This window comes from Budorcas taxicolor, chromosome 11, assembly GCF_023091745.1.
Source record: "Budorcas taxicolor isolate Tak-1 chromosome 11, Takin1.1, whole genome shotgun sequence".
NCBI classification, from domain to species: domain Eukaryota; kingdom Metazoa; phylum Chordata; class Mammalia; order Artiodactyla; family Bovidae; genus Budorcas; species Budorcas taxicolor.
In genome coordinates, this window is record NC_068920.1 from 51,073,974 (window position 1) to 51,100,713 (window position 26,740).

The window sequence follows — 26,740 nt, forward strand, 5'->3', positions numbered from 1 at the left end:
GACATGATTGAGTGACTAAGCATGCAAACAGTGGATACTTGGAGGTTCATTGTATTTTTTCTCTACTTTTGTGTATGTTTGGAATTTTCTAAAATAAGTTTTTAAAAATACCACGTGGTAGTGATGAAATGATCTCCATGGTTTATGTGAAAAAAGGTGGAACTGTGGTGATGAGTTACTATTTGTGTTAATAAAGAGGGAGGAAAATATTCAAGAAAGTTTCATTAGGAAGCAATTAGGAGACAGAGGTGGGAGATGAAAGAGAAGACTTGCTTTTCAACTGTCTGTCCTCTTGTACTTTTTTTTTTTTTAGCTTGTGCAGTGTGTATCATTGAAGAAAAGTGGAATTGAAAACTATAATTTTAGACACACAACTGTGTACATTTAGAATAATAGAATAATAATGCTGGAAGTGGTTTAGGAATTAACTGGACTACCTCATTTTAAAACTGAGAAAGATGAAGTATAGCTTTTTTTCCCCCAGTTGTGTGGCTAATTGGTATAAGGCATACCTGTGATCCGTGTCTCCTTACTGTCCTCTAAAAAGTAGACAGCGTGTAACTGTGTTTTAAACTTCAACTTTTTATATTAGGTGGAAATTTGATTAATATGTTGATGCTACTTTGGGGACATAGTACCTGCTTTTTCACACTGTGTTCATATAGTCCTGAGCCTGTGTGGGAAAATAATGTAGTTTATGGATATCAGGAATGCTGTTCCTGTAGCTCTATTTATTTTTAAGGAACTCAAGAAACCCAAGCATTCTAAATATTTCATTCACTCCATTTGGCTGTCAGAAATTTCCTTGGGAATAATGCTTGGCATTCTTCTTGTCCAATTATAAAAATCTGAAGTGCTTGTTCTAAAATATCCAAGCTATACACAAGGTTTTAATGTGCAGTGCCGCCGCCTCCTCGGTGTCGCCAGGTGTACTGTACAGAGGCAGCCATTGTTTCTCGGGTCAATGCTTTCAAATCAGTGTTTAAGCTGAGCTTTTAGAAGTTCCCATAATATACAGAGAGTGTAGGAAGCTTCACTTTTCCTGTAATATCTCAGACTGTTTCTCCTACCAGCTTCCAGATTCAAGCTTCTGAAACACAAGTGAGATTGCCGTCTCTCTCCTCAAAAGTCAAGGAGGATTCCCAGTTGCGTTCAGTTACTGTAACTCTTTGATATGCTTCCTGTATGAACTTTTTATACTAGTCTCAGTTAATTTATCAGCTTCCTCTGTTGCCCTCTTCCTCCTTCCCATCTTGCACCCTTCACCATATTAAACTGCCTGAATTTCTCAGCATTCTCTGGCTATAATATACTGTTTCCTGCATGTGTGGCTGTGTGATTGCAGTGCCCATTGCCTGGAAACCTCTCCTTTCTGGGCTCAGTAAATTTCTCCTCTAGGTTCAGCTCGAATGTTCCCTCTTGAGAAGTATTCTGGGATCATCTCAGAATCTTCTTTCCGTTGTAATAGCACTTACCAACATGATGCTGTGGCTGCTTGGGCCCTTTGTTAGATCAAGGGTTGGCAAACTTTTTCCATAAAGGACTAGATACTAAATATTTTTGGCTTTGTGGGTCATGTGATCTCTGGGAGGACTACTCAGTCATCTGGTGGTCAGAGTCAGGCATATATACTGGTTTGAATCCTGGCTCAGTGCTCACCCTTTCTGTACCCCTCACCACATTACCAAATCACCTAAAACTTGGTTTCCTCATCACTGTAATGGTAAAAATTACATAATGCCTGACTTGTATGATGGTTTCAAAATTAGGAATAGTACATTAAAAGTAGAATGTAAAATGGCAGCACCTAACAGAAAATTAGAGATACTAAGGGAACATTTCATGCAAAGATGGACTCGATAAAGGACAGAAATGGTATGGACCTAACAGAAGCAGAAGATATTAAGAAGAGGTGGCAGGAATACACAGAAGAACTGTACAAAAAAGATCTTCACGACCCAGATAATCACGATGGTGTGATCACTCATCTAGAGCCAGACATCCTGGAATGTGAAGTCAAGTGGGCCTTAGAAAGCATCCCACCGAACAAAGCTAGTGGAGGTGATGGAATTCCTATTGAGCTATTTCAAATCCTGAAAGATGATGCTGTGAAAGTGCTACACTCCATATGCCAGCAAATTTGGAAAACTCAGCAGTGGCCGCAGGACTGGAAAAGGTCAGTTTTCATTCCAATCCCAAAGAAAGGCAATGCCAAAGAATGCTCAAACTACCACACAATTGCACTCATCTCACATGCTAATAAAGTAATGCTCAAGATTCTCCAAGCCAGACTTCAGCAATACGTGAACCGTGAACTTCCTAATGTTCAGTCTGGTTTTAGAAAAGGCAGAGGAACCAGAGATCAAATTGCCAACATGCGCTGGATCATGGAAAAAGCAAGAGAGTTCCAGAAAAACATCTATTTCTGCTTTATTGACTATGCCAAAGCCTTTGTGTGGATTGCAATAAACTGTGGAAAATTCTGAAAGAGATGGGAATACCAGACCACCTGACCTGCCTGTTGAGAAACCTATATGCAGGTCAGGAAGCAACAGTTAGAACTGGACAGGGAACAACAGGCTGGTTCCAAAGAGGAAAAGGAGTATGTCCAGGCTGTATATTGTCACCCTGCTTATTTAACTTCTATGCAGAGTACATCATGAGAAACGCTGGGCTGGAAGAAGCACAAGCTGGAATTAAGACTGCCGGGAGAAATATCAATAACCTCAGATATGCAGATGACACCACTCTTATGGCAGAAAGTGAAGAGGAGCTAAAAAGCCTCTTGATGAAAGTGAAAGAGGAGAGTGAAAAAGTTGGCCTAAAGCTCAACATTCAGAAAACAAAGATCATGGCATCTGGTCCCATCACTTCATGGGAAATAGATGGGGAAACAGTGGAAACAGTGTCAGGCTTTATTTTTGGGGCTCCAAGATCACTGCAGATGGTGACTGCAGCCATGAAATTAAAAGACACTTACTCCTTGGAAGAAAAGTTATGACCAACCTAGATAGCATATTCAAAAGCAGAGACATTACTTTGCCGACTAAGGTCCGTCTAGTCAAGGCTATGGTTTTTCCTGTGGTCATGTATGGATGTGAGAGTTGGACCGTGAAGAAGGCTGAGCGCCGAAGAATTGCTGCTTTTGAAGTGTGGTGTTGGAGAAGACTCTTGAGAGTCCCTTGGACTGCAAGGAGATCCAACCAGTCCATTCTGAAGATCAGTCCTGGGATTTCTTTGGAAGGAATGATGCTAAAGCTGAAGCTCCAGTACTTGTGACACCTCATGCGAAGAGTTGACTCATTGGAAAAGACTCTGATGCTGGGAGGGATTGGGAGCAGGAGGAGACAAGGACGACAGAGGATGAGATGGCTGGATGGCATCACCGACTTGATGGACGTGAGTTTGAGTAAGCTCTGGGAGTTGGTGATGGACAGGGAGGCCTGGCGTGCTGCGATTCATGGGGTCACAAAGAGTGGGACATGACTGAGCAACTGAACTGAATGAACTGAACACAAAATGGGCACGGAATAAATACTACCTGCTGTTGTTTTTATTTATTCCCCCTAGTGTTAGTCTCCCTTCACTTCCTGCAGCTTTTCAATATTTCTAAGAGTTATGGGGAGGAGTTAAGGTTTACAGGAACAACTCAAACATTCTGGTAGGTTATGTTCATACAGTGTGATCCAGCAACTTTAAGTCTTCTTTATATAACCTGTAAATACAGCCAAGTTAACTGGGTTTCTTTAGTCATCTTTTTCAAAATTAAAAAAAGTCGTTGAAAACCAGGTAATACACAGTGCAGTGTGTTAACATTTGGACATTCATTTGGAAAGGCAGGGCAGGCCACTCAGTCACTTAGAACTCTAGCAGTATACTCTATCCCTGGGATGCATACTAAGGCGTGATATCTGTTCTTAAAATACCTTGTTCCTACCAAAGTAGAAACTGTAGAATATCTGTTCATAGCACAGTCCTTGTACTTGGCAGGGAATTTCCTCTTTTGTTAAATAAACAACCTGGTTAGCTAGAAAATGAAGGGATTTTGAAAACTGTTTCTGTTTATTTGTTGTTCCTTTTTGGCAGTATTTTGAGCTGTGCAGGAAAAAAAATGAGCTTAAGGGTAAATGACTGTAAAACTCAAGGAACTGAAGCTACTAGTGCTTGGCCTCGTGGTAATTTGTTGACTTAATTTGAACAAGTCATTTCACCTCATACTCAGCTTTACTCATCTTTTAAACATTTTATAGGGTCCTTGTGTCCAATAATTTGTGTAGCTGTTCTTTAAAACATTCTGAAAAAAACAGTAAATTTATCTGGAATCCAAGTGCAGATAACATTCACTATTCAGTTCAGTTCAGTCGTTCAGTCATGTCCGACTCTTTGTGACCCCATGAACTGCAGCACGCTAGGCCTCCCTGTCCATCACCAACTCCTGGAGTTCACCCAAACCCGTGTCCATTGAGTCAGTGATGCCATCCAACCATCTCATCCTCTGTTGTCCCCTTTTCCTCCTGCCTTCAATCTTTCCCATCATCAGGGTCTTTTCAAATGAGTCAGCTCTTTGCATCATGTGGCCAAAGTATTGGAGTTTCAGCTTCAGCGTGAGTCGTTCCAAAGAACACCCAGGACTGATCTCTCCTTTAGGATGGACTGGTTGGATCTCCTTGCAGTCCAAGGGACTCTGAAGAGTCTTCTCCAACACCACAGCTTAAAAAAGCATCAATTCTTCGGCCCTCAGCTTTCTTCACAGTCCAACTCTCACATCCATACATGACCACTGGAAAAACCATAGCCTTGACTAGACGGATCTTAGTCGGCAAAGTAATGTCTCTGCTTTTTAATACGCTGTCTAGGTTGGTCATAACTTTCCTTCCAAGGACCAAGCGTCTTTTAATTTCATGGCTGCAGTCACCATCTGCAGTGATTTTGGAGCCCCAAAAAATAAAAGTCAGCCACTGTTTCCCTATTTATTTGCCATGAAGTGTTGGGACTGGATGCCATGATCTAGTTTTCTGAATGTTGAGTTTTAAGCCAACCTTTTCACTCTCCTCTTTCACCTTCATCAAGAGGCTCTTTAGTTCTTCTTCACTTTATGCTATAAGGGTGGTGTCGTCTGCGTATCTGAGGTTATTGATATTTCTCCCAGCAATCTTGATTCCAGCCTGTGCTTCCTTCAGCCCAGTGTTTCTCATGATATACATTCACTATTATGTTGATCTTATTTTTATGAAGGGACACATGAATGGTTAGAATGGGCTTGACTGTAGAAGCGGTTTGCAGGGCATGTCACGGATTTGATAGGGTGCAGCCCTTGTGCCATCTGGGCGACCAGCAGAGCTGTCTGGTAGTAATGAAGTTGAGGGGCTGTCAAATGCCAGGGACATCACATTGTTGCAAATTATATTATGTGAAGTGCATTATTGCCTGCAGTTTTCTGGAAATTAGTAATTCATCTAAAATATATAGCTTGCCAATCAGGATTTTCCATGTTGTAGATTATCACCATAGATAATTGATTTTTTTTTTTTTTTTAAGAAAATTATTTCCAGGGAATTCCCTGGCAGTCCAGTAATGGTTAGGATTCTGCTTTTCCGGAGCATATAGAGTGCTTTTTCCATTGTTGAAAACCCGAGTTTCATTTCTTGGTTGGGGAACTAAGATCCCAGAAGCCATGCAGTGTGGCCAAAAAAAAAAAAAAAAAAGTTTCCAGAACTTTAACATGGAATAGGATTTAGAAAAGGCAGAACCACCAGAGATCAAATAGCCAACATCCGCTGGATCATTGAAAAAACATGAGAGTTCCAGAAAAAATCTACTTCTGTTTTATTGATTATGCCAAAGCCTTTGACTCTGTGGATCACAACAAACTATGGAAAATTCTGAAAGAGGTGGGAATACCAGACCACCTTACCTGCACCCTGAGAAATCTGTATGCAGGTCAAAAAGCAACAGTTAGAACTGGACATGGAGTAACAGACTAGCTCCAATTTGGAAAAGGAGTACATCAAGGCTGTATATTGTCACCCGCTTATTTAACTTCTATGCAGAGTACATTATGCAAAATGCCAGGCTGGATGAAGCACAAGCTGGAATCAAGATTGCCAGGAGAAATATCAATAACCTCAGCTATGCAGATGACACCACCCTTATGGCAAAGTGAAGAAGAACTAAAGAGCCTCTTGATGAAAGTGAAAGAGGAGAGTGAAAAAGTTGACTTAAAACTCAACATTCAGAAAAGTAAGATCATGGCATCTAGTCCCAACACTTCATGGCAAATGGATGGGGACACAATGGAAACAGTGAGAGACTTTATGTTTTGGGGTTTCAAAATCACTGCAGATGGTGACTGCAGCCATGAAATTAAAAGATGCTTACTCCTTGGAAGAAGAGTTATGACCAACCTAGACAGCATATTAAAAAGCAGAGACAATACTTTGCCGACTAAGGTCCGTCTAGTCAAGGCTATGGTTTTTCCAGTGGTCATGTATGGATGTGAGAGTTGGACCGTGAAGAAGGCTGAGCGCCGAAGAATTGCTGCTTTTGAAGTGTGGTGTTGGAGAAGACTCTTGAGAGTCCTTTGGATTGCAAGGAGGTCCAACCAGTCCATCCTAAAGGAAATCAGTCCTGAATGTTCATTGGAAGGATTGATGCTAAAGCTGAAACTCCAATACTTTGGCCACCTGATGCGAAGAACTGACTCATTGGAAAAGACCCTGATGCTGGGAGGGATTGGAAGCTGGAGGAGAAGGGGACGACAGAGGATGAGATGATTGGATGGTATCACCTACTCAATGGACATGAGTTTGAGTAAGCTCTGGGAGTTGTTGATAGACAAGGAAGCCTGGTGTGCTGCAGTCCATGGGATCGCAGAGTCGGACACGACTGAGCGGCTGAACTGAACCTAACACAAATCTACCCCTGCTATGTTATTGGCTGTGCGAAAGGAAACTTAGCAGAGGCCAAAGGGAGTGGACAATAGAGGGAATGTGGATAGCTTGTCCAACTAGAGCTGCCTGGCGTTAGTCTCATCCTGGCTGGAAAAGACTGAGAACATTGTTTCTCAAATCTCTCTTTACCTCTTTTTTAGCTCCAGTCCAACACTTATATGATTATCCTCTCGAAGTATCCATTAGATGTCTCATTGAACCCTCAAATTCATGTTCAGAGGACAGTTTCCTTGTGGTTCCTCCCTCCACCCCACGTTTCACATTCTCTGGCCCACATCCTGTCAGTCACTGGCCCTGTGGACTCTTCTTCTGTATTTCTGGAAATGTGTCACTTCCTTACAACTCCCACTTTGATCCTCCTTTCTCAGCCTGAATTAACTGCAGAAGTGAATTCTCTTACCAGGTTTGCCCATATCCAGCCCAAGTCAGAGTGATCTTTCTAAATCCCAAATTGGATTATGTAATTTCCTTGTTCTAAGGGCCTCAGTGACTGACTTACTATCTTCAGGTTTCAGTCCAAACTAGACCCCTGCCTTTTTGTTCAACCTCTCTAACCTCATCTATATGCTCTCTGCATTCCTTTTTTTAAAAGCAGTTGTTTGTTTCCTTAGTTACTGGTCCATTCTTTCATTTGCTTATCAGATATTTTTTGGCCACCTGTATATATGGATCAGGGGCTGTACTTTAGGACTGGGTGTGAGGCAGTCAGCTGCACCGGTCCTTAGACCTTTCACTGACCTTTCATACCATTAATCAGGACCTACTAGATTATGTTGCCTGTCAGCCATGGGCTTTCAAAGGCTCTGCTCCACACAGGAACTCTCTCCTGTTAAGGGGCTCAGGCTTGCATCTACACCGACTGAAACTCACCACATTCTTGGACACTGTGCCAGAGGAGGAGAGAGACTGCACTGGCTTCTCCCTGTCCCAGCCCAAAAGTGACACGTGTCTCTTCTGCTCGTATTTTATTATGCAAAACTAGTCAGATGGTCCCACCTAACAGCAAAAGGAGGCTGGATACTGTAGGCAAGAGCGTGAAATATTTACTGAGCATTATGATGTGTAGTCACTGAAATGTAATCAGTCACCTGACTTCGTGTTGACCTTCAAATTTCTCAAGAGCTGGGGCTGTATCTGCCTTGCTTTGTATCCTAAGCACAAAGCCATATGGTAGGCTTCTGGTGGTTTTTGTTGTTGTTGAATGAGTGTCCTTTTTTTTCCAGATTTGTTTATTTTATTTAGTTTTGGTTCTACTGGGTCTTGGTTGCTGCACAAGTTTTTCTCTGATTGCCTTGGGTGGGCTTCTCGTTGTAGCTCTTATTGTGGAGCAGGGGGTCTGGGGCTGCAGCAGTTGTGGCTACTGGGCTCTCGAGCACAACCTCAGTAGTTGTGGTGCCGGGCTTAGCTGCTTCGCGGGATCTTTCCAGATTGGGGATCAAGCCCGTGTCTCCCGTGTTGGCAGGTGGATCCTTTACCACTGAGCCACCAGGGAAGCCCCAAGTGTCCTTCTTCAACTTGACTTCAACTCAAATCACTTCCTTTAAGAATCTTCCCTTTACCACCCCCTACCATCTGCCTGCAACCTGACTTCAGTGTGATTGTGATTTTCTCTACATACCTCAACCAAAGCACTCCTCTCACTGTATTATATTCTTTTGGAAATTTCTATTAAGCAATTTAAAACTTAAGAAATAAAACATTACTGTTTTTTTTAGCTGCACCCCTTTATGTAAATCTCTCCAGATTAGGTTTATCATTCCCACCCATTTCTATATTTTTTCACTGCACACTTGTCCCTAATCAACACTGATTTTTTTCTGTGTCCTTGAGGATACTAAGTTGTCATGAATCCAAGAATTCATATATGGGTGGGTGTGTTCTGTGGGTTTGTTTATCTATTTCTGCCTGAATATCACTTGTCTCCATGCAGAGAGCTTCACAAAAGGTCTGATACTTGGTTGGCCAGTTCCCCACTTTGATCTGCCTCAGAATTGCAGAGGTTCTAATCTGCATCTCCAGTTCCTGGCTCCTTACAGTGCTTAATGAATATTTGTTGAATAAATGGCGATTTTTTTTTTCCTTAGAGCATCATTTTCAGAATCTTTTAGGAGCCTTGCCATTTAATTTCATTTTAGATAATTTGTATTTAAAAGTCAAGCTTCAGAATAAGAATTTACTGAGCAAAACACCACTTACTGTAAGGCAAGAAGAAGTAAAGTCTCTAGCAAAAATAAAGGATATTTTGTTTTCAGTTTTTGCAATAAATTTTCAATGGGTTGTCAAGGAAACTTTCTGAGGAGAAGAACTATTTGCTGGTAATAGTGTTTGCTTTGAAGAATAACTACAAAGTAATGTGGCTGGCTTTCTCCAGCCTCAATGTTGTATGTAGTCTTACCTCATAGAGTCGTGCTTTGAATGTGAAAAGCAATCACACTGGCTGGATTTACTAGCTAATATTTCACGTTGATTGATATTTAGAAATTAAATTATACTCTGTGGTAGTTTCTTTTTCATTGCTTTAACTTTGAAATGTCTCTATAAAGTTCTTTCATTTCAACTGAAACCTAATTGGATGGCCCTAGTCAGCCTTTGAAACAAAAGATTAGGTTTAGAATGGCTGGTAAACACTTTGCCAAGAAGTGGGAGAACTGTAGGAAGAAAGACTACATGTTATTTATATACCAAATCAGTGAAGGATTAACCCTTTTTTCCTACTTTTCCTTCTGGAATCTCCCTTGCAGATTAAATAGTTATGACATTATCTAAAGAGTCTTTGGAGGACTTTTTTTTTTAACTTTTGGCTTGAATTAATAAATGTGCTTATATTTGGGTTTATTTTTTTAATCAGAAATTTTTCAAAATGTATGATTGGCCACAGTTTTTGAGGAGAACGGGTATGGCAGTGATCCCCTTTTTCTTTTATGGGAATGACTTGGTATAATAATGAAACTAAGGATAGCCTTCTGGAAGGCCATTCCTCTGGAGTGTAGACTCTGATCAAAATAGTGGTGGCACTATTTAAGCTTTTAAAAAATTGCTGTGATTTGCATCCACCAGTCTGCTTTCTGTCTCTGTGTATTTACCTATTCTGCATATTTTATATAAATGGAATTATACATAACGTGACTTTTTTTTGAGTTTGGCTTTCACTTAACCATAATGTAGTCAAGGTTCATCCACTGTGTAACATTTATCAGAATGTTATTCCTCTTTATGACTGAAAACTAATCTTTTTATGTACATGCCACATTTTGTTTATCCACTCATGCATTGATGGACATTTGAGTTATTTCTACTGTTCAGTTATTATGAATAATACTGCCATGAGCATTTGCGTCTGAGGGTTAGAGCACCTATTTTCCATTCTTTGGGGTGTGGTATATACCTGGGAGCGGAATTGCTAGATGAGATGGTAATTTCATGTTTAACTTTTGGAGAAACCACCTGTTTTCTGCAGCGCCTAAACTGTGACATTCCTACCAGCAGTGTATGAAGATTCCAGTTCTCTGCATCCTTGTCAGTACTCGTTACTCTAAAAATTATAACCATACTAGTGGGTGTAAAGTGGTGTCTCCTGATGAGTTTACTTTGTACTTCTCTAGCGACTAATGATGTTGATCACATCTTTTCACGTGCTTGTTGGCTCTGTATATCTTCTTTGGAGAAATGCTGTTGGTCATTTTTTCCTTGAGTTGTAAGAGTTGCTTGTATATTTTGGATACCGGACCCTTATCAGATAATTTCCACAATTTTTCTCCCATTCTGTAGATCATCTTTTCACCTTCTTGATAATGTCCTTTGATGCACAGAAGATTGTAATTTTGATGACGTCCAGCTCATCCATTTTTTGTTTTGTTTCTCAGGTTTTTGTTGTCATGTCTTAAGGATTTGGCCTGTCTTAGCAAAGCCAGGATCATTAAGCTTTATCCCTGTTTATAGGTTTAGCTCTTAGGTTTAGGGTGTTGGTCCATTTGGAGTTAATTTTTGTATATAATGTGAAGGACTCATTTAAAAGCATAATTTCGTAAACTGCCACATGGTACTTCCTCCCTTCCACCCTCCCTCCTCCCATCCTCTCGTACTACCGTTCTTCTTCTTTTGGCCATGGTGCAAGGCTTGCAGAATCTTTGTTACCTGACCAGGGATTGAACCTGAGCCCTAACCACTGGGCAACCAGGGAATTCCCTCACGTTGTACTTTTAACATCCTTTGATTAAACATACATACACACCAACCAAGAACTATGACGGGTTTTCTTTTCTTTTTTCTTTTTCTTTTGGCTGTTCCTTGTGGCTCTTGGGATCTTAATTCCCCAACTAGGGATCAAACCTGTGCCCCTTGCAGTGGAAGTGCAGAGTCTTGACCACTGGACTGCCAGAGAAGTCCCAATTTTATATTATTTTAAGTTATTCCGTGTTGTTTCACTCAAAGTAGAGTTTATATACATTAAAAAAAAATAGTGCTTGTGAATTTAAGACAGTATTTTCTCAGTCCATGGGCTGTGACTGTATACGGATTCATGGATTTCCCTCTTATAGCTTGTGATCCCCTGTCTGCAGATCACAGATTTTGTAGAGCAGCATCAGGAGAATCTTATCATGACCGGAGGAAAGGGATTAAAGATGAAGAAAAAGGTAGTTTCCAAGGGCTGATGGTTGCAGAGAGCTTAAATGGGAGAGAGGAAATGACTGGAGGAAAGTTACCTGGCAGTCAGTCACGGGACCCATGAGGGCCAGAGAGGAAGGAGTGATTTCTTTCAGGCAGCAAAGGTGACAGCAGAGTAGAAGGTGAGTGCTGGGGCCTGGAAGGGCAGATAGAGAATATAGTTTGGAATAGGGCCTGAGGCTCAGAAGACATCACCAGAGAGAGATTGTTTAGGGAGCAGTTGAAGATTCCTTTAGTTCTGGAAATAATACCAACTCAACTCCATCTCCAAATGAGGAGTGAAGCTAACTTTGTTTAACATCTGTCCTAGAGAGGGTTAAGGAAAAGGAACTAGGGAAGTTGTAGATTTTATTTTAACCATGACTAGAATTCTGCTTAAGTTTGAATTAGTAACCTATGTTCTGTATCAGTATTTTGCGTTTGTTTGGTTCTTTTCACTTCTTTTTTTGAAAATTAATTTCACTTACAGCGTTGTGTTAGTTTCTGCTGTACAGCAAAGTGGCTCAGTTACATATATGCATATTCTTTTCCGTTATGGTTTATCACAGGATATTGAATATAGTTTCCTGTGCTCTACAGTAGGACCTTGTTGTTTATCCACCCTATATATAATAGTTTGCATTTGCTAATCCCAAACTCCTAATCCTCCCCTCCAACACCGATGACCCCCCGCCCCCACCCTGCGCAACCACAAGTCTATTTTCTGCATCTGTGAGTCTGTTTCTGATAGGTTCATTTTTGTCATATTTTAGGTTCCACATACAAGTGATACCATATGGTATCTGTCTTCCTTTCTCTGACGTACTTCACTTAGTGTGATAATCTTTGGGTCTGTCCATGTCACACAAATGGCATTATTTCATTCTTCTTTTAGGACTGAATACTATTCCACTGTCTGTGTGTATATGTATACACACGCGCGCACACACCCTGCGTCCTCTTTGTCCATTCCTCTGTGGATGGGCATTTAGGTTGCTTCTGTGTCTTGGCTAGGGTAAATAGTGCTGCTGTGCACATAGGGGTGCGTGTGTCTTTTCGAGGTATAGTTTTGTCTGAGTGCATGCCAAGAGTGGGATTGCTGGATTATCATATGGCAACACTACTTTTAGTTTTTTAAGGTGCCTCCATACTCTTTTCCCTAGTGGCTGCCCTAATTGACATTCCCACCAATTGTGTAGGAGAGGTCCCTTTTCTCCACATCTTCTTCAGCATTTAGTTATTTATTATTAAAAATTTTTTCGGTTGCGCTAGGTCTTTGTTGCTGCATATAGTCTTTTCTCTAGTTGCAGAGCGCAGGGGCTCCTCTCTGGTTGTGGTGTGCAGACTTCTCATTGCAGCGACTTCTCTTGGTGCCGGGCACGTGCTCTAGAGCGCAAGGGCTTCAGTAGTTGTGGCTGCATGGGCTTTGTTGCTCCTTGGCATGTGGGATCTTCCCGGATTGGGGATCAAACCCAGGTCTCTTTACCACTGAGCCAGCAAGGAAGCCCTGTTTGTATACGTTTTAGTGATGGCCATTAAGTGTCATTTCTTGATAAAAAGGTTCCTAGTAAAAGAATTCCAGTTTTACCTCAGCTGAAAGCATAACAACAAGAAATCTTCCTAGTCCTCATGTTGGTGAGAGCATCAGGTTCTCAGCATACGCTTAGAGCTTTGGGTTGTGAATAGTGTCAGCCCATGGCCGTCAGACGAAGCGGGAACTGGGAAACACAGGACTGAGAACCTTGGAGGGAAAGTTGGGACTGTGGGGCCAGGGCCAGCTCTTCACAGTGCTCACAGGCTCATCAGTGCATCAGTGAAAGTCTCTGTTTTGTTTGTTTTGAGTGTTTTTGTCAGTTGCGTGTTCAAAGGGCTAAAGAGAAAGGAACAAAGGAAAGGGTCTACAGGGCAAGTGACTGAGAATCTGAGGGGTACACCTAATGGCCACTGGGTCAGATGCCCTTCTGCTGTTACTAGACACATTTTCTGCTTTTTCAAACAGAAATGGAAGCTACCTTAAAGTGATTTGGAGAGGTATCAACAAAGAATGGGTCCTAGGTACTTTTATTTGTGTGGCGTTTAAACTCTAAATTTGTGTGAGTGTGGCTTTTTGAGTTTTAACGGCCCACGTGACCTCTGACTTTCAGGTGCTACTTGTGAGCAGCAGTCGTCATCCAGACCGGTGGATCGTCCCTGGAGGGGGCATGGAGCCCGAGGAGGAGCCGGGCGTGGCCGCAGTCCGTGAAGTCTGTGAGGAGGTACGCGCTGAGAACAGTGTGGCTGCACCGTGCATCCATCATGGCCCTGTAGTTCTTACTTTATCCCCACTCACTACGTGAACAGACTCAGGGGCGCAGAGAGAAAGCGCTTAGCACTCACCACATGCCTTCTTGATCAGAGAGGTGATGAGGTTGTGACATGGTGGTATTCACCAGGCTCTCTCTGCAAGGGGCGATCATAGTAGTGACTGTGTGCAGTTATACCAGACAGTTCTTTCTGATTGCCCTTGGGTCTCTGCCTCTTCTACCTCTGTTACCTGTGGCAGAAGATTGAGAATCAGATAGTTCATCAGCCCTAAGAAATAAGAGAAGTAGGCAGTATTGATATAAGCAGCTTATTCTCGTTAATCTTCGCTTGAGACGAAGGTAGCGTTTGTTCTCCTTTGCTCCCTGGGTCCTGGCAGTAGAGCAGTGGCTAAAGCAGAAGTTCAGTTTGCTAGAAGCTGTTAAAGGTGCAGCTTGAGAGACAGCAGTATCTTCTTTTTTATTTAGTAACGTGATACCATATATGTTTTGAGTTCTTGGGCCATGCCCAGTGTATGTTACTGGATACTCTAGAATTAACAGTCAGAAGTCAGATCTTGGTGCTCTTCCTTCAAGGGCTTATAGTTTTGTTGGTGAAACTGAGAAACAAATTGCAGTTCAAAACCAGGAGGAAGGAACTTATGTTTCTCCATAGCCTCTTGTAGCAACACCACACTCTGCTCTGCTTATGTTATCTCGTCTAGGAGTCCTGACTCAGTAGTGTAAGTTTCACCAGCCCCATTTGCTTGCCTTGGCCACATAGTGCTTTTCATAGGTCCATCTCCTTGTTCCAGAAGGGACTTAAGACTGATTCTAAGAACATATGAAACAGAGCTTAGAAAAGGTCTGAGTTCTGCATTTCGTTTGGGTCTAGCCCTTGCTGAAGTCTTCTTAGACTAATTTCACTTTAGAATACCCAAGGAATTCTTTCCTTGCTCTGAAGTCCTGCAGAGTTATGTTGGCTTGTGACACTATTATTTTATCATATATTTGAGTATCTATAACTATATTGTAACCTCTGAGGACTAAGATTATGTTTCCTATTTTAAATCCTCCCTTCTTTTGCCTAGTACACAGCTGGGTGAATAGAAAGTAATTAATACAAGCTTCTATGATAAATGGAACATAAAATTCCTGAAGAAATACCCCAGTTGGAAATTACCAGAGTTCTTTCTGGAGGATCTCAAAGGTTCGACTAAGTGTGGTAGGGCCAGCTGGTGGACCTAAGCTACATAGTTTCGATTTCAATCCAGTTGGCTCCTGTGGGTTCCCGGGCACCCAAGGCAAAAGTGATGTTTGACAGAGTTATTGCAGCTCTTTAGATTCACAGGTTGTTGGAAGACCTGAAATAGACTGATGGTGCTAGAATAGAGAGGAAGGAAAAAATTCCGAGACCTTGGGCAAACCTTGCTGCTTGGTTTTAGAAGTTATGGGGAGACGAGCTGACAGCTTTACCTCTGTAGAGCACATTTGGATTTGGCGTCTTTCTCAGGAAAGGTTGTGTCAGCTGCTACTATGATTGTTTTGAGTACCACGGTGGAAATGTCCCTCGGCTATGCAGGTGCAGCTAAGGTGTAGAAAACTAGATGCTTGCAAAAGGGACTGCAGTGAGGGAGCTGGAAAGGATGTGCAGTCACCCTTTTGCTTCCTGGGAATGGCATACCAGCCTTCGGTAGGTAGAGGCAAGCATTTCAGTGGCTTACATCAAAGTAAAATGCGGGGGCTGACTTTTCCAATTCTATGTCTGCTAACAGAGAATAAAACTTGGAATCAGTGAGGATGTAGGTAGATGTTTTTGATTGTTCTTGGAGGGTAGTTTTGTAAGCAGAAATCACTATTCAGGGATTTATTTAGTTTTCAAAATGTCATAACTTTGTAAAAGCAGACATTCAAAAACTTAGTTCTTATCTTAATGCTTATAAATCTGATGGCTGTATTATAAGCACAGGAGATTTTACTAGTCATTTTTAAGGGACCTTTGGATAATACCTAGGCCAGTTCATTGAAGACTTTCAGATGTTTCAGATTGCATTTATAAATTCAATTAACTGGATTGCTTTTTAAAGAACTTTAGTTGTCTGACTTAAAAAAAATGAAAATGTTATGAGGCTCCTTATCAGTAAAGTCCTGTGGATGTCGTGTGTTAAACTTATAGCTAAGATGAGTCTTAAATAGTGCCACAGTGCGGAGGTCCCCAACCTCTGGGATGTATGTAATGCCTGATAATCTGAGGTGGAGCTGATGTAATAATGATGGAAATAAAGTGTATAATAAATGTTATGTTCTTAAATCATCCCAACCCACCCCCCACCCCCCTAGTTCCCCTACTCCTGGTTCATGGAAAATTGTCTGCCATGAAAACAGTCCCTGATGCCAGAAAGGTTGGGGACCACTGCCATAGTGTACATAAATTTACTAAAATTTTCAACTTAAAATTACCAGTCAGAAATAAGGTATTCAATTATACTTTCATAGTTGAGGTTACCATCAAATAAGCCGAATCATTTTAAACATTATAAAATCATAAAATAGGTCTGGCCTCCTTCACCTTTCCTGTTAAATGAGGCCAGGATTCAGAGTGTCCTGAAAGGAAAAGCTGGTCCAGTTACTATAGCTCGGTCAGGACTGCCACTTCACTGGACTTCCCTGGTGGCTCCGTGGTTAAGACACTGCAGGGGACATGGGTTTGATCCCTGGTCAGGAAACTAGGATTCTGCATGCCACTCAGTGTGGACAAAAAATAGAAGGACTGTAATTAAGCAAAGATGAATGGTCACGTGCAGTCCACCTGGGCGGTGGTGGGTATTGAGTGAGCCATCTGAAGTATCCGGCACACCAGGCTGATTTTGTGCTTCGCCCTGAAGGTCTTTCTCCGTGCAGTCTTTGTGATTCTGTCTTGTTCTCCCTGTGTGTTTCCATTGCAGTGTATTTCTAGCATTTTTTTTTTTCCCTCACCATGCAGCATGTGGAATCTTGTTCCCTGACCAGGGATCAAACCTGTGCCCTGCATTGGAAGACAGACTCTTAACCGCCGGACCACCGGGAAGACCCTATCCAGCATCATCTTTATCTTGTTTTATTCATATCTCTTGTCTAGGTATCTTCTGTGCTAGACTTTACATTCTGAGTAGCCAGATTCTATTCCCTTTCAGTCACTGTTTAATCCCCAGTGCTTAATACGTAACAAATGCTTAAGAAAGGAAGTGCTACAGTTTTGGGGGTGACCACTCGAGCAGCCGCATAAATGTGGTTGAGGTAGGCCCTTTTGGATTGCCAGGAGTAGGCATATATCTGCAGGTCCCTCGGTTAACTGAGAGACAAGAATATGACAGTATCACAGCCGCTGCCCAATCAGACTGTGCAGAGCTGGAAACTTAAGTCCTGATGCCCAGGCAGGCCTTCTCACAGTGGCTGGTTGGACGGTGGGGGCGCAGGGCAGCTCTCGACCCTGGTTGCCTTTCCTCTCTTCCACTGTGGAGGCACTGCCGTTCTGAGCTCCTCTCAGGCTTGGCCCTGCTTACCACTTTTTGTTTGCTGCTTTCCCTGCGTTGTGTGTCACTAACCTATCTGTTGACTCACTCTGTGTGTCTCACACTCAGCTTTCCTGAGAAGAGGACTTGATTGGTTACAATCTTCAGGCATAGTTGCCAGGTCACATCCATTTCTAGCCATTTGAAGATGACTGATTTCTTATTCCTCTAACTGAGCTCAGAATGGCAAAGTCATGTGCTTTAAAAGCATTGCAGCCTGTGCTTAAGTAGTGCCTGCAGCAACTGGACCAGCGGTTCTGTGTGTGTAACAATACATTTATTAACACAGGGAAATATTTGCAGCAAATCCCCTAGAGATTAAAGTAGGTTATGAATCAGTGTTTATGATAGGAAACCAGTTAGTGAAGAATAAATATGTATTTACTTGTATAGAAAGAACAACAACATTGCAGGTGCCAAGCTCTGTTTAAGCGTTTTGCATTTGTTGCCTCATTTTTTTCACCATACCTGATGAGGTAGTAACTGTTATCATCTACATTTTATAGATGAGAAAAAAGTGAGATTGAGTAATTTGTGCAAACTAACTGTGCCCGGCTAGATGTGCTCAATGTGAAATTTGAACCCAAAACATGTAGTCTTAGCACCCATACTCATAATGCCTTGAAAGAATGTCCACCAGATGTTCACAGTGGTTATCACTGGGTTAGCTCTTAGATTATCAGGTTTTCTGCATTAAACATATATTTGTTCCTAGGAAAACTTTCTGAATAAACGTGAATGTAATGAGGTTATTAAGTCAGTCTTAGGTACGGTAAAACTCAACCTGCTCTGAAACTTGGTTCAACCCAGCTTAAAATTTTTAGCATATTGCCTGAATCTCAGAAACAGATCAATCTGTAGCACTTGAGTCATTACCAATCACCACATTTTAAAGGACTGAACGCTTCCCTTTTGGAAACTTGCCTTCATTTTTCAGTTTTCTTAAAAGTCCTGCTGGAGTGATCCCTCAGAGGGCTGGAAGGACGAGGCTTTGTCCCAGGGCTGGCCACGGGCCTTGGTCCCAGTGCATCTCTAGCAGAGGCTTGTGTGAGCCAGCCATGTGATGCTCTCTCTGGAATAAAAAGGAAAAGCAGTTCTTTGTGTGATTTTCAGAGCTATTCTTTCTTGTTAATTCAATGGGAAAGGTGAAACTGCTGGCTGACAGGGAAGAAAGAGAAGCTGGATCTGAAACTGTTCTGTCTTCTGTGCAGCTGTTAAATTTCCATCTCTTTCACCCAGTGTCACCTCAGGCAAACCAAGAGTGTTATCACAAAGATATAGAACATCTGAAAACAGAAACGGAAAAATTATGTGCATAGCTGCAGCTGTATTCTCTTCAAGGGTGACAAAGATGGGTACCTTCTGCCTTTAGAGAAATGTGGCCGGCGACAGAGAGTGTGGTCAAATGCCAGTTCCTTCTGTCTGCTGCCTCATGTCTGGGCAAGGCCCATATCCATCTCCATTTCTAGCATATAATCTATAAAGTTTCTGTAGGTATTAACCTTTGGCACAGACCTAGCTTTAAAAAAAAAGAAAAAAAAACCTGTTCTCGGACCTCGTCGCCTGTGTCCTTACACCTCGCTTCTCCTCTGCGCCTTCAGGCTCTGGCCATCTGTTGTTCTGCCACACAAACGCACCATTTTGGGAGATTCTTAGTGATGTCGCTTTAAACCTCCTTGTACCTTGCTGCCATTCTTCAGGCTTTTGTTTTGGCCTGTGCTCCCCGTGCAGCTTGTGATATCTCAGTTCCCCAGCCAGGGATCGAACCCGTACCTCCTGCACTGAACGTACGGTTTTAACCCCTGGGATCACCAGGATAGAATTCCCTCACATTTTTGATACACTGTCTTATATAAACATTTCACAGTGAGAGAGTCATTTCCTAGGCAGGTTGATAAGTCTAGGGGTCCCCAAGGGGAGAGAGGACTGGAATTCTCAAGGAGGAAGAAAGGACAACCGTTTTTTTCCTTCTCTACATTCCTTAGGATTATATAACAACAGTGTATTCTGCCTGAGGACAGTCTCTGGATTAAACCTTCTGGCTAATTCTGTAAATTATGGGAGTAGACCTGCTCTTTACAAGGATTATATAACAACAATGTATTCTGCCTGAGGACAGTCTGGATTAAACCTTCTGGCTAATTCTGTTATCTTAAAATGTAAATTATGGGAGTAGGTCTGGTGAGGTCTTTACAACCTCCAGACATTCTTTGGATTCATTGGAGAGTATATAAACTCATTGCTAATACTAACAAGGGGGTACTCTTTCTACCCCCTTCTGATGCCTATGTCAGAAGCTTTCTCTATCTCCTTTATACTTTAATAAACCTTTATTACACAAAAGCTCTGAGCGATCAAGCCTTGTCTCTGGCCCCGGATTGAATTTTTCTCCTCCGGGGGCCAAGAATCCTGGCGTCGTGATTCAACAACAGCCTTTCAACAGCATATTTGATTTTATTCACCTTCATTTAAGATAGTGTTTTGAACATCTAGATGTCTTAATATGGTACCAAGGATCATGGTTGCAAAGCTGTTTCTTGATTATCTCAGCCTTACTTAAGCCAAACCCATCAAGAATTTATCGTAATCCTTCTTGATCTCGTTTTATTTTTAGATAAAAACATGGAAAATGAAACAGTGAACTTTATTTTAAGAATCTGTGTCTTTTTATCCTAATTCCTGTATTGTGTTCCCTGTCCTTCCAAAAAAAAAAAAAGTTGTATGCTCTTACATATGTAACATAGCAACCAGAAGGCTCCCTATGGTATCTCAGAACTGTTCGGTAGAAAAGCGGTGTTTCCTGTCTCTTGTTATATACAAGCAGAACATTTGAAAAGCCTGTGACTACTGGGAAATAATTTGAAATGCTGTTTTTTCAACTTTTATTGGCTCATAGTGTTTGACTTTGTGGAGTGGAGAGAAAAGTGAAGGCTCTGTATGACTGTGCTGTGTTTCATCTCTACTTCTGGCCCCAGCCTAAACAGTTGTGAAGGGAAAGTGGGAATATGGTATCATAGAATCTATTAGGGAGATAGCATTAATTTTTTTTAAAGTGTTAGGACTTTAACCATAAAATATGTATCATAACATATTAAGAATATTTTCAGTCATTTCAGCATGGTAAATAAAACAGAGTAAAGGGATCTCTAGCTCATAAGCCCGTAGGGAAGCAGACGGGTGGTTGACAGTGGGTATAGCTCTGATAAAGTGGGGAGAGCCTACCCTAGGCCAGAGGCAGCTTCTCTCAGGCCCAGTCAGTATTCATGTGGCGATTAAGATCCAGTGTGACTCTGCTATTTTAAGAGAAGCATGAAAACTGGATTCTTAAGTGAGATCTCCTGATCTTTCAGTGTAGACATTGAAATTAAAAATTGTTTTTAAAATGTTAATCAAATAATATATCCATAGTAAAAGTGAAGTCGCTCAGTTGTGTCCGACTCTTTGCGACCCCGTGGACTGTAGCCCACCAGGCTCCTCCGTCCATGGGGTTCTCCAGGCAAGAATACTGGAGTGGGTCGCCATTTCCTTCTCCAGGGGATCTTCGCGACCCAGGAATCAAACCCACGTCTCCCGCACTGCAGGCAGACGCTTTACCCTCTGAGGCGCCAGGGAAGCCCTAGTATACGCATAGCAGATTAAAGCAACAGTGATAGTGCTGAAAGGCTCATAACGGAAACCAGCCAAAAGGCATGTTCTTAATTAGCTGTATGATCTGTGTTACAGATTTTTACTTTAGTTTGAACTGTAAACTGGTAAGCCTCCAAACTTTTGGAAGAAGATAGTTTTATTTTTCAGTCTCCTACATGATGAATGACCTGGAGAAGAAAATGACAACCCACTCCACTAATTTTACCTGGAAAATCCCATGGACAGAGGAGCCTGGCAGGCTATAGTCTATGGGGTCGCAAAAGAGTCAGACACGACTGAAAAACTAAACAACAGGAACAACAACATGATGAATGAAGGCAAATAAAGGTTTTTAACCTTGGGAATATTGCACTGTTTAAGAGAAGTGTCAACATGAGAAACTATATCCAGATGTAAGTTACTGTAAATCTCAAGAGCGATCACAAACCAACCCTGTTTATTTGTTGAAAACCAGGCTTTATTTAGATAGCATTTTCTGAATTTCTATTACTTAATTTTTAAGGAACTTCAAATCACATGACTATGAAATACTAATAATAATGTTCTGTGTGCTATGCTTAGTCACTCAGTTGTGTCCGACTCTTTGCAACCCCATGGACTGTAGCCTGCCAGGCTCCTCTCTCCCTGGGATTCTCCAGGCAAGAACACTGGAGTGGGTTGCCATGCCCTCCTCTAGGAGATCTTCCCAACCCAGGGATCAAACCCAGGTCTCCCACATTGCAAGCAGATACTTTACCGTCTGAGCCACCAGGGAAGCCCAAGAATACTGGAGTGGGTAACCTGTCTCTTCTCCAGGGGAACTTCCCAATAATAATGTACTTGTATGGCTATGTGCTATGTGCGCTAAGTCACCTCAGTCGTGTCCGACTCTTTGTGACCCTATAGACTGTAGCCCACCAGGCTCCTCTGTCCATGGGATTCTCCAGGCAGGAACACTGGAATGGGTTGCCATGCCCTCCTCCAGTGTATGGCTATGTGCACCTATAGATTTATCTTTAAAATTGATTTAAGGGAATTCCCTGGCAGTCCAGTGGTTCAGATACCACAATTCCACTGCAGAGGGCCCAGGTTCAATCCCTGGTCTGGGAGCTAGGATCCCACAAGCCATGTGGCCAAAATTAAATAAATAGATTAAAAAATAGCAAAAGATCTTTCTATATGTTTGAAATTTTTCAAAAGAAAAAGTTAGGAAGAAAGTAGACATATATATCATTTGCCAGCTATACTCAGAAGCTTCAGGAGGAAACCATGAAGTACAACAATATGATGGATGTCACTTTCCCCAAGAAAATATATGTTTTTGTAAGTACTACCATATCTTTGTTTTTACTTTGTAAGAAGGTAGTTATTTTTAGCTTCTTTGGTCAAAGCATTATAAAATGTAAGAATCATGTCTATTAATACATTGTATATAATTATCTTATCATTTATTCTTCTCCAAGAATTTAGTGGGAAATATGGTTCAGTGATAAAACGTTTCAAGGAAGCCTTTGTTCACCTGACACGTGCATACGTGTTTGTGTTTGGGAGCATATTTATTCTGCCCTCCTAGAAAATCATACGCACAAGAGTTAAGAGCAAAAGAAGTTAAGAACTTTTCCTTAGAAAAAGTCATTTAGAATATATAAAACGAACAGAGAAGACATACCATGTCTTAGATGGAAGCTGGGTCGAAGCCGTTTTATGTTAGAGGGCAGATTGAATCCTGCAGATCTCTGGCAAAGGCCCTTAAGTAAATCCGTGTTGAATCTCCTGTTTCTGGCAGCTGAGAACTTAGAAAGGGCCTTTCCTCTCAGTTACAGTTCAGGGATGAAAGAAGACCTTGGCATCGACACCGCCTCCAGTGCAGGGCTTGGCTGAGGCAGCTGTGATAATCCCTCTGTTCAGTTTTTGCTCTGTGCTCACATGACCAGGAGTCGAATTCAGCTCTGGCCCCAGAGCAAGGAAGGCCTCTCTCTCCTTTCAGAGGAGGGCGCCTCTCTGCTCCCAGGCAGCTAAGAAATAGTCAATGGCTACTCCTAGGTTACTTCCATAATGATTTCTGGAGTCAGCCTTAAAACTGTTGAGAATTTTTAGTGACTGTCAGTTTGGCATTTGTAAAGCTATTTAATAGATACTCTTGACTTTATGAAAATGGATTCAATATTACATTTTTTTGTTAGTGACTGTGTTAAATACACAGATGCTTTTGACTAGAAATTTCCATTAGAATGATTTGTAGACATTTTAATCTTAAGAATAGAAACAGTATAATCTGAACTGGACTCTTGTTATGGGGGCTTTTAAGTGCACCCTCTCACATTCTGTGGTGCTATTAGTGTAGCCAGTTTATTTGATTTAGTAATTGAGCTTGGTGACCACTTCAGCTTCCCATGTTTCTCATTTTAAAAGTAATACATGTTCCTAGCAGAATGAAAAACCTATAAGTACAAAAATGACAGTATGTTGCTTTAGTTCTGTGGCTGATTTTTTTTTCTCCGGCTGTTTAATTATGAAATTTTACATACATGTAAGTTGATACTTTTGAACTGTGGTGTTGGAGAAGACTCTTGAGAGTCCCTTGGACTGCAAGGAGATCCATCCAGTCCATCCTAGAGGAGATCAGTCCTGGGTGTTCATTGGAAGGACTGATGCTGACCCTGAAACTCCAGTACTTTGGCCACCTCATGCGAAAGAGTTGACTCACTGGAAAAGACCCTGATGCTGGGAGGGATTGGGGCCAGGAGGAGAAGGGGATGACAGAAGATGCGATGGCTGGATGACATCACCAACTCGATAGACATGAGTTTGAGTGAACTCCAGGAGTTGGTGATGGACAGGGAGGCCTGGCGTGCTGCCATTCATGGGGTCGCAAAGAGTCAGACATGACAGCGACTGAACTGAACTGAAGTATGATTTTAAAATAGTGAAACAAACAGTGTATCCCTTCTTCTAGATATAATATCTGTTGACTTGTTGCATCTCTCTGTGTTTATATCCATACCCTTTTTTTGACTATGCCATTTGAAAATAAATTGTAGCTGTCATGGCACATTACCTCAAAATTCTGTTCTTTATTTAGCATGCATCTCTTTAAGGCCAGTCCCTCACATTACTACATACCATTGTTGCACCTGAGAATTCATAATAATTCCATAATGTCATCTAATATTTACTCCATATTCGAATGTTCCCAGTTATCATGAAATGTCTATTATACCTGTTTGTTTTCTCACACATTGCAGTTGGTGGTATGCCTTTTCAGGCTCTGTGCTATGATAGAGATATATTTATACCATAAATAGAACCGTAAACTAAGCGTTTCCACACCCTGCTCACCGTAATGGTGACTTTTTAACAGTCTAGCAACATTGTCTGATAGAATGTCTCACATTCTGGTTTTGTTTGATCGTTTCTTTCAGGTATCTTTTAATTTATTTCCTTTTCTTCTGTATTTCAAGAAACTTACTTAAAGCAGTGTTATCTGGTAAAATTTTCTGAAGTGATCCATATCTGCAATGTTCAGTGTGGTAGCCACTAGCCATATATGTCTGTGTAAACCAATAAAAATTAAAATTCAATTCCTTAGTCACACGCACGTTTCCAGTTCAGGAGCTACATGTGGATCGTGGCCACCATGTTGAACAGCACACAGATAGAGGCTTGATGAGATTGAGGAGAAGCGTTTTTGACAAGCTGCCACGTAGGTGATGTCATGTGCTTCCTAATGCTTAAGTCAGGAGGCACATCATCTCAGGCTGCCTTGCCATTAATGATAAAATGTTTGATCAGGTAATAATTGACCGTTTGTTGTAGAAGTAGATTTCTCCTTATGCAGCAAAACTGGTAAGTAATCTGTTGAACAATTCTTCCAGGCTATATGAATGTCCTCTGTCTCCCAACAGCCCAGCAATCTTTCAGATAATAGTTTTAGCATCTACTGCTGAGCCTTGGAGAAGGCGATGGCAGCCCACTCCAGTACTCTTGCCTAGAAAATCCCATGGATGGAGGAGCCTGGTGGGCTGCAGTCCATGGGGTCGCAAAGAGTTGGACACGACTGAAGCGACTTAGCAGCAGCAGCAGCTGAACCTTACCAAATCAGATATTATAGCAGAGACTGAAGAACAGTGGTTTTCTAACTTTTTTTTCTAAGATGAAATTCTTCTTTAAAGGAAAGTTCTCTTCTTCCTCCCTCCCCCGTTTTCCCTTATTTTAAATAACCCCACTGAACTAATAGATTTTCCTATTTTTTTTCCTATTATATTACAAGCAGTTACTGTCTTTATTCTCTGCTTTAATTATCCCAAATTTGACCAGTGTGTACCCTTTCAGGTAGCCTCCTGTGTACTTTTGACACAGCCCTTTCATTGTTTGAGTACTTCTTGCCCTGTAATGCAATAAGGTATTCCAGGCTCACCTTTTTGTTGTTGTTATTTGTTGTTTAGGGGACTTTTAAATTCTATTTTGTTTTTATTCTTCCAGGCTCACCTTGAATTTTCCTGTACCAGACTTGTCAGCCATTTCTCCAGAGAATTCCCTTTTAGTGGAATATGTTGTTTAGAAACCAAGGTTACGGTGCTGGGTTTGTTCACTGCTGCTAGGGTGTCATTGCTGCTAGGCTCTTTTAGTAGATAGTAATAAAAAAAACATATTTTAAAAGAATCATAATTTACATTTCAAATTTAACAACTTTTTTCCTAATATTTGTGTATCTTTTCCCTTAAGATACTGTTTCTTAACAGCATTCTGATAACATTGTTATTGGTTTCTAATAACATTATTTGCTTTCATTTCAGTTCAGTCGCTCAGTCATGTCCAACTCTTTGTGACTCCATGAATCGCAGCACGCAAGGCCTCCCTGTCCATCACCAACTCCCGGAGTTCACTCAGGTTCACGTTCATCGAGTCAGTGATGCCATCCAGCCATCTCATCCTCTGTCGTCCCCTTCTCCTCCTGCCCTCAATCCCTCCCAGCATCACAGTCTTTTCCAATGAGTCAACTCTTTCGCATGAGGTGGCCAGAGTACTGGAGTTTCAGCTTTAGCATCATTCCTTCCAAAGAAATCCCAGGGCTGATCTTCTTCAGAATGGACTGGTTGGGTCTCCTTGCAGTCCAAGGGACTCTCAAGAGTCTTCTCCAACACCACAGTTCAAAAGCATCAATTCTTCGGCGCTCAGCCTTCTTCACGGTCCAACTCTCACATCCATACATGACCACTGGAAAAACCATAGCCTTGACTAGATGGACCTTAGTCGGCAAAGTAATGTCTCTGCTTTTGAATATGCTATCTAGGTTGGTCATAACTTTTCTTCCAAGGAGTAAGCGTCTTCTAATTTCATGGCTGCAGTCACCATCTGCAGTGATTTTGGAGCCCCCAAAATAAAGTCTGATACTGTTTCCACTGTTTCCCCATCTATTTCCTATGAAGTGATGGGACCAGATGCCATGATCTTCGTTTTCTGAATGTTGAGCTTTAGGCCAACTTTTTCACTCTCCTCTTTCCCTTTCATCAAGCTTTATCATATTATAAATAATGTGACTGTCAGTTGCATTATTGATATTATCAGGAGAAGCTTTATAGAGACCGAGAATGTATTCTAAGCTGTATAATGTGAACCTTCTGGTTTCAGGAAGAGTACTGGTATGGGTAGAATAGAATAGCTCTTGGTACAATTTGGATTATTTAGG

General features: G+C 41.6%; 1 protein-coding gene across 1 annotated transcript in view; it reads left to right on the forward strand.

Annotated features, from left to right (window-relative positions):
- Positions 1–26,740, forward strand: part of RPS10 (ribosomal protein S10) — a 132,350-nt gene that overhangs the window by 72,982 nt on the left and 32,628 nt on the right. The window contains exon 6 of the mRNA XM_052648463.1: positions 13,739–13,849. Within this exon, the coding sequence (XP_052504423.1) occupies positions 13,739–13,849 (111 nt within the window). The remainder of the gene's footprint in view (positions 1–13,738; positions 13,850–26,740) is intronic.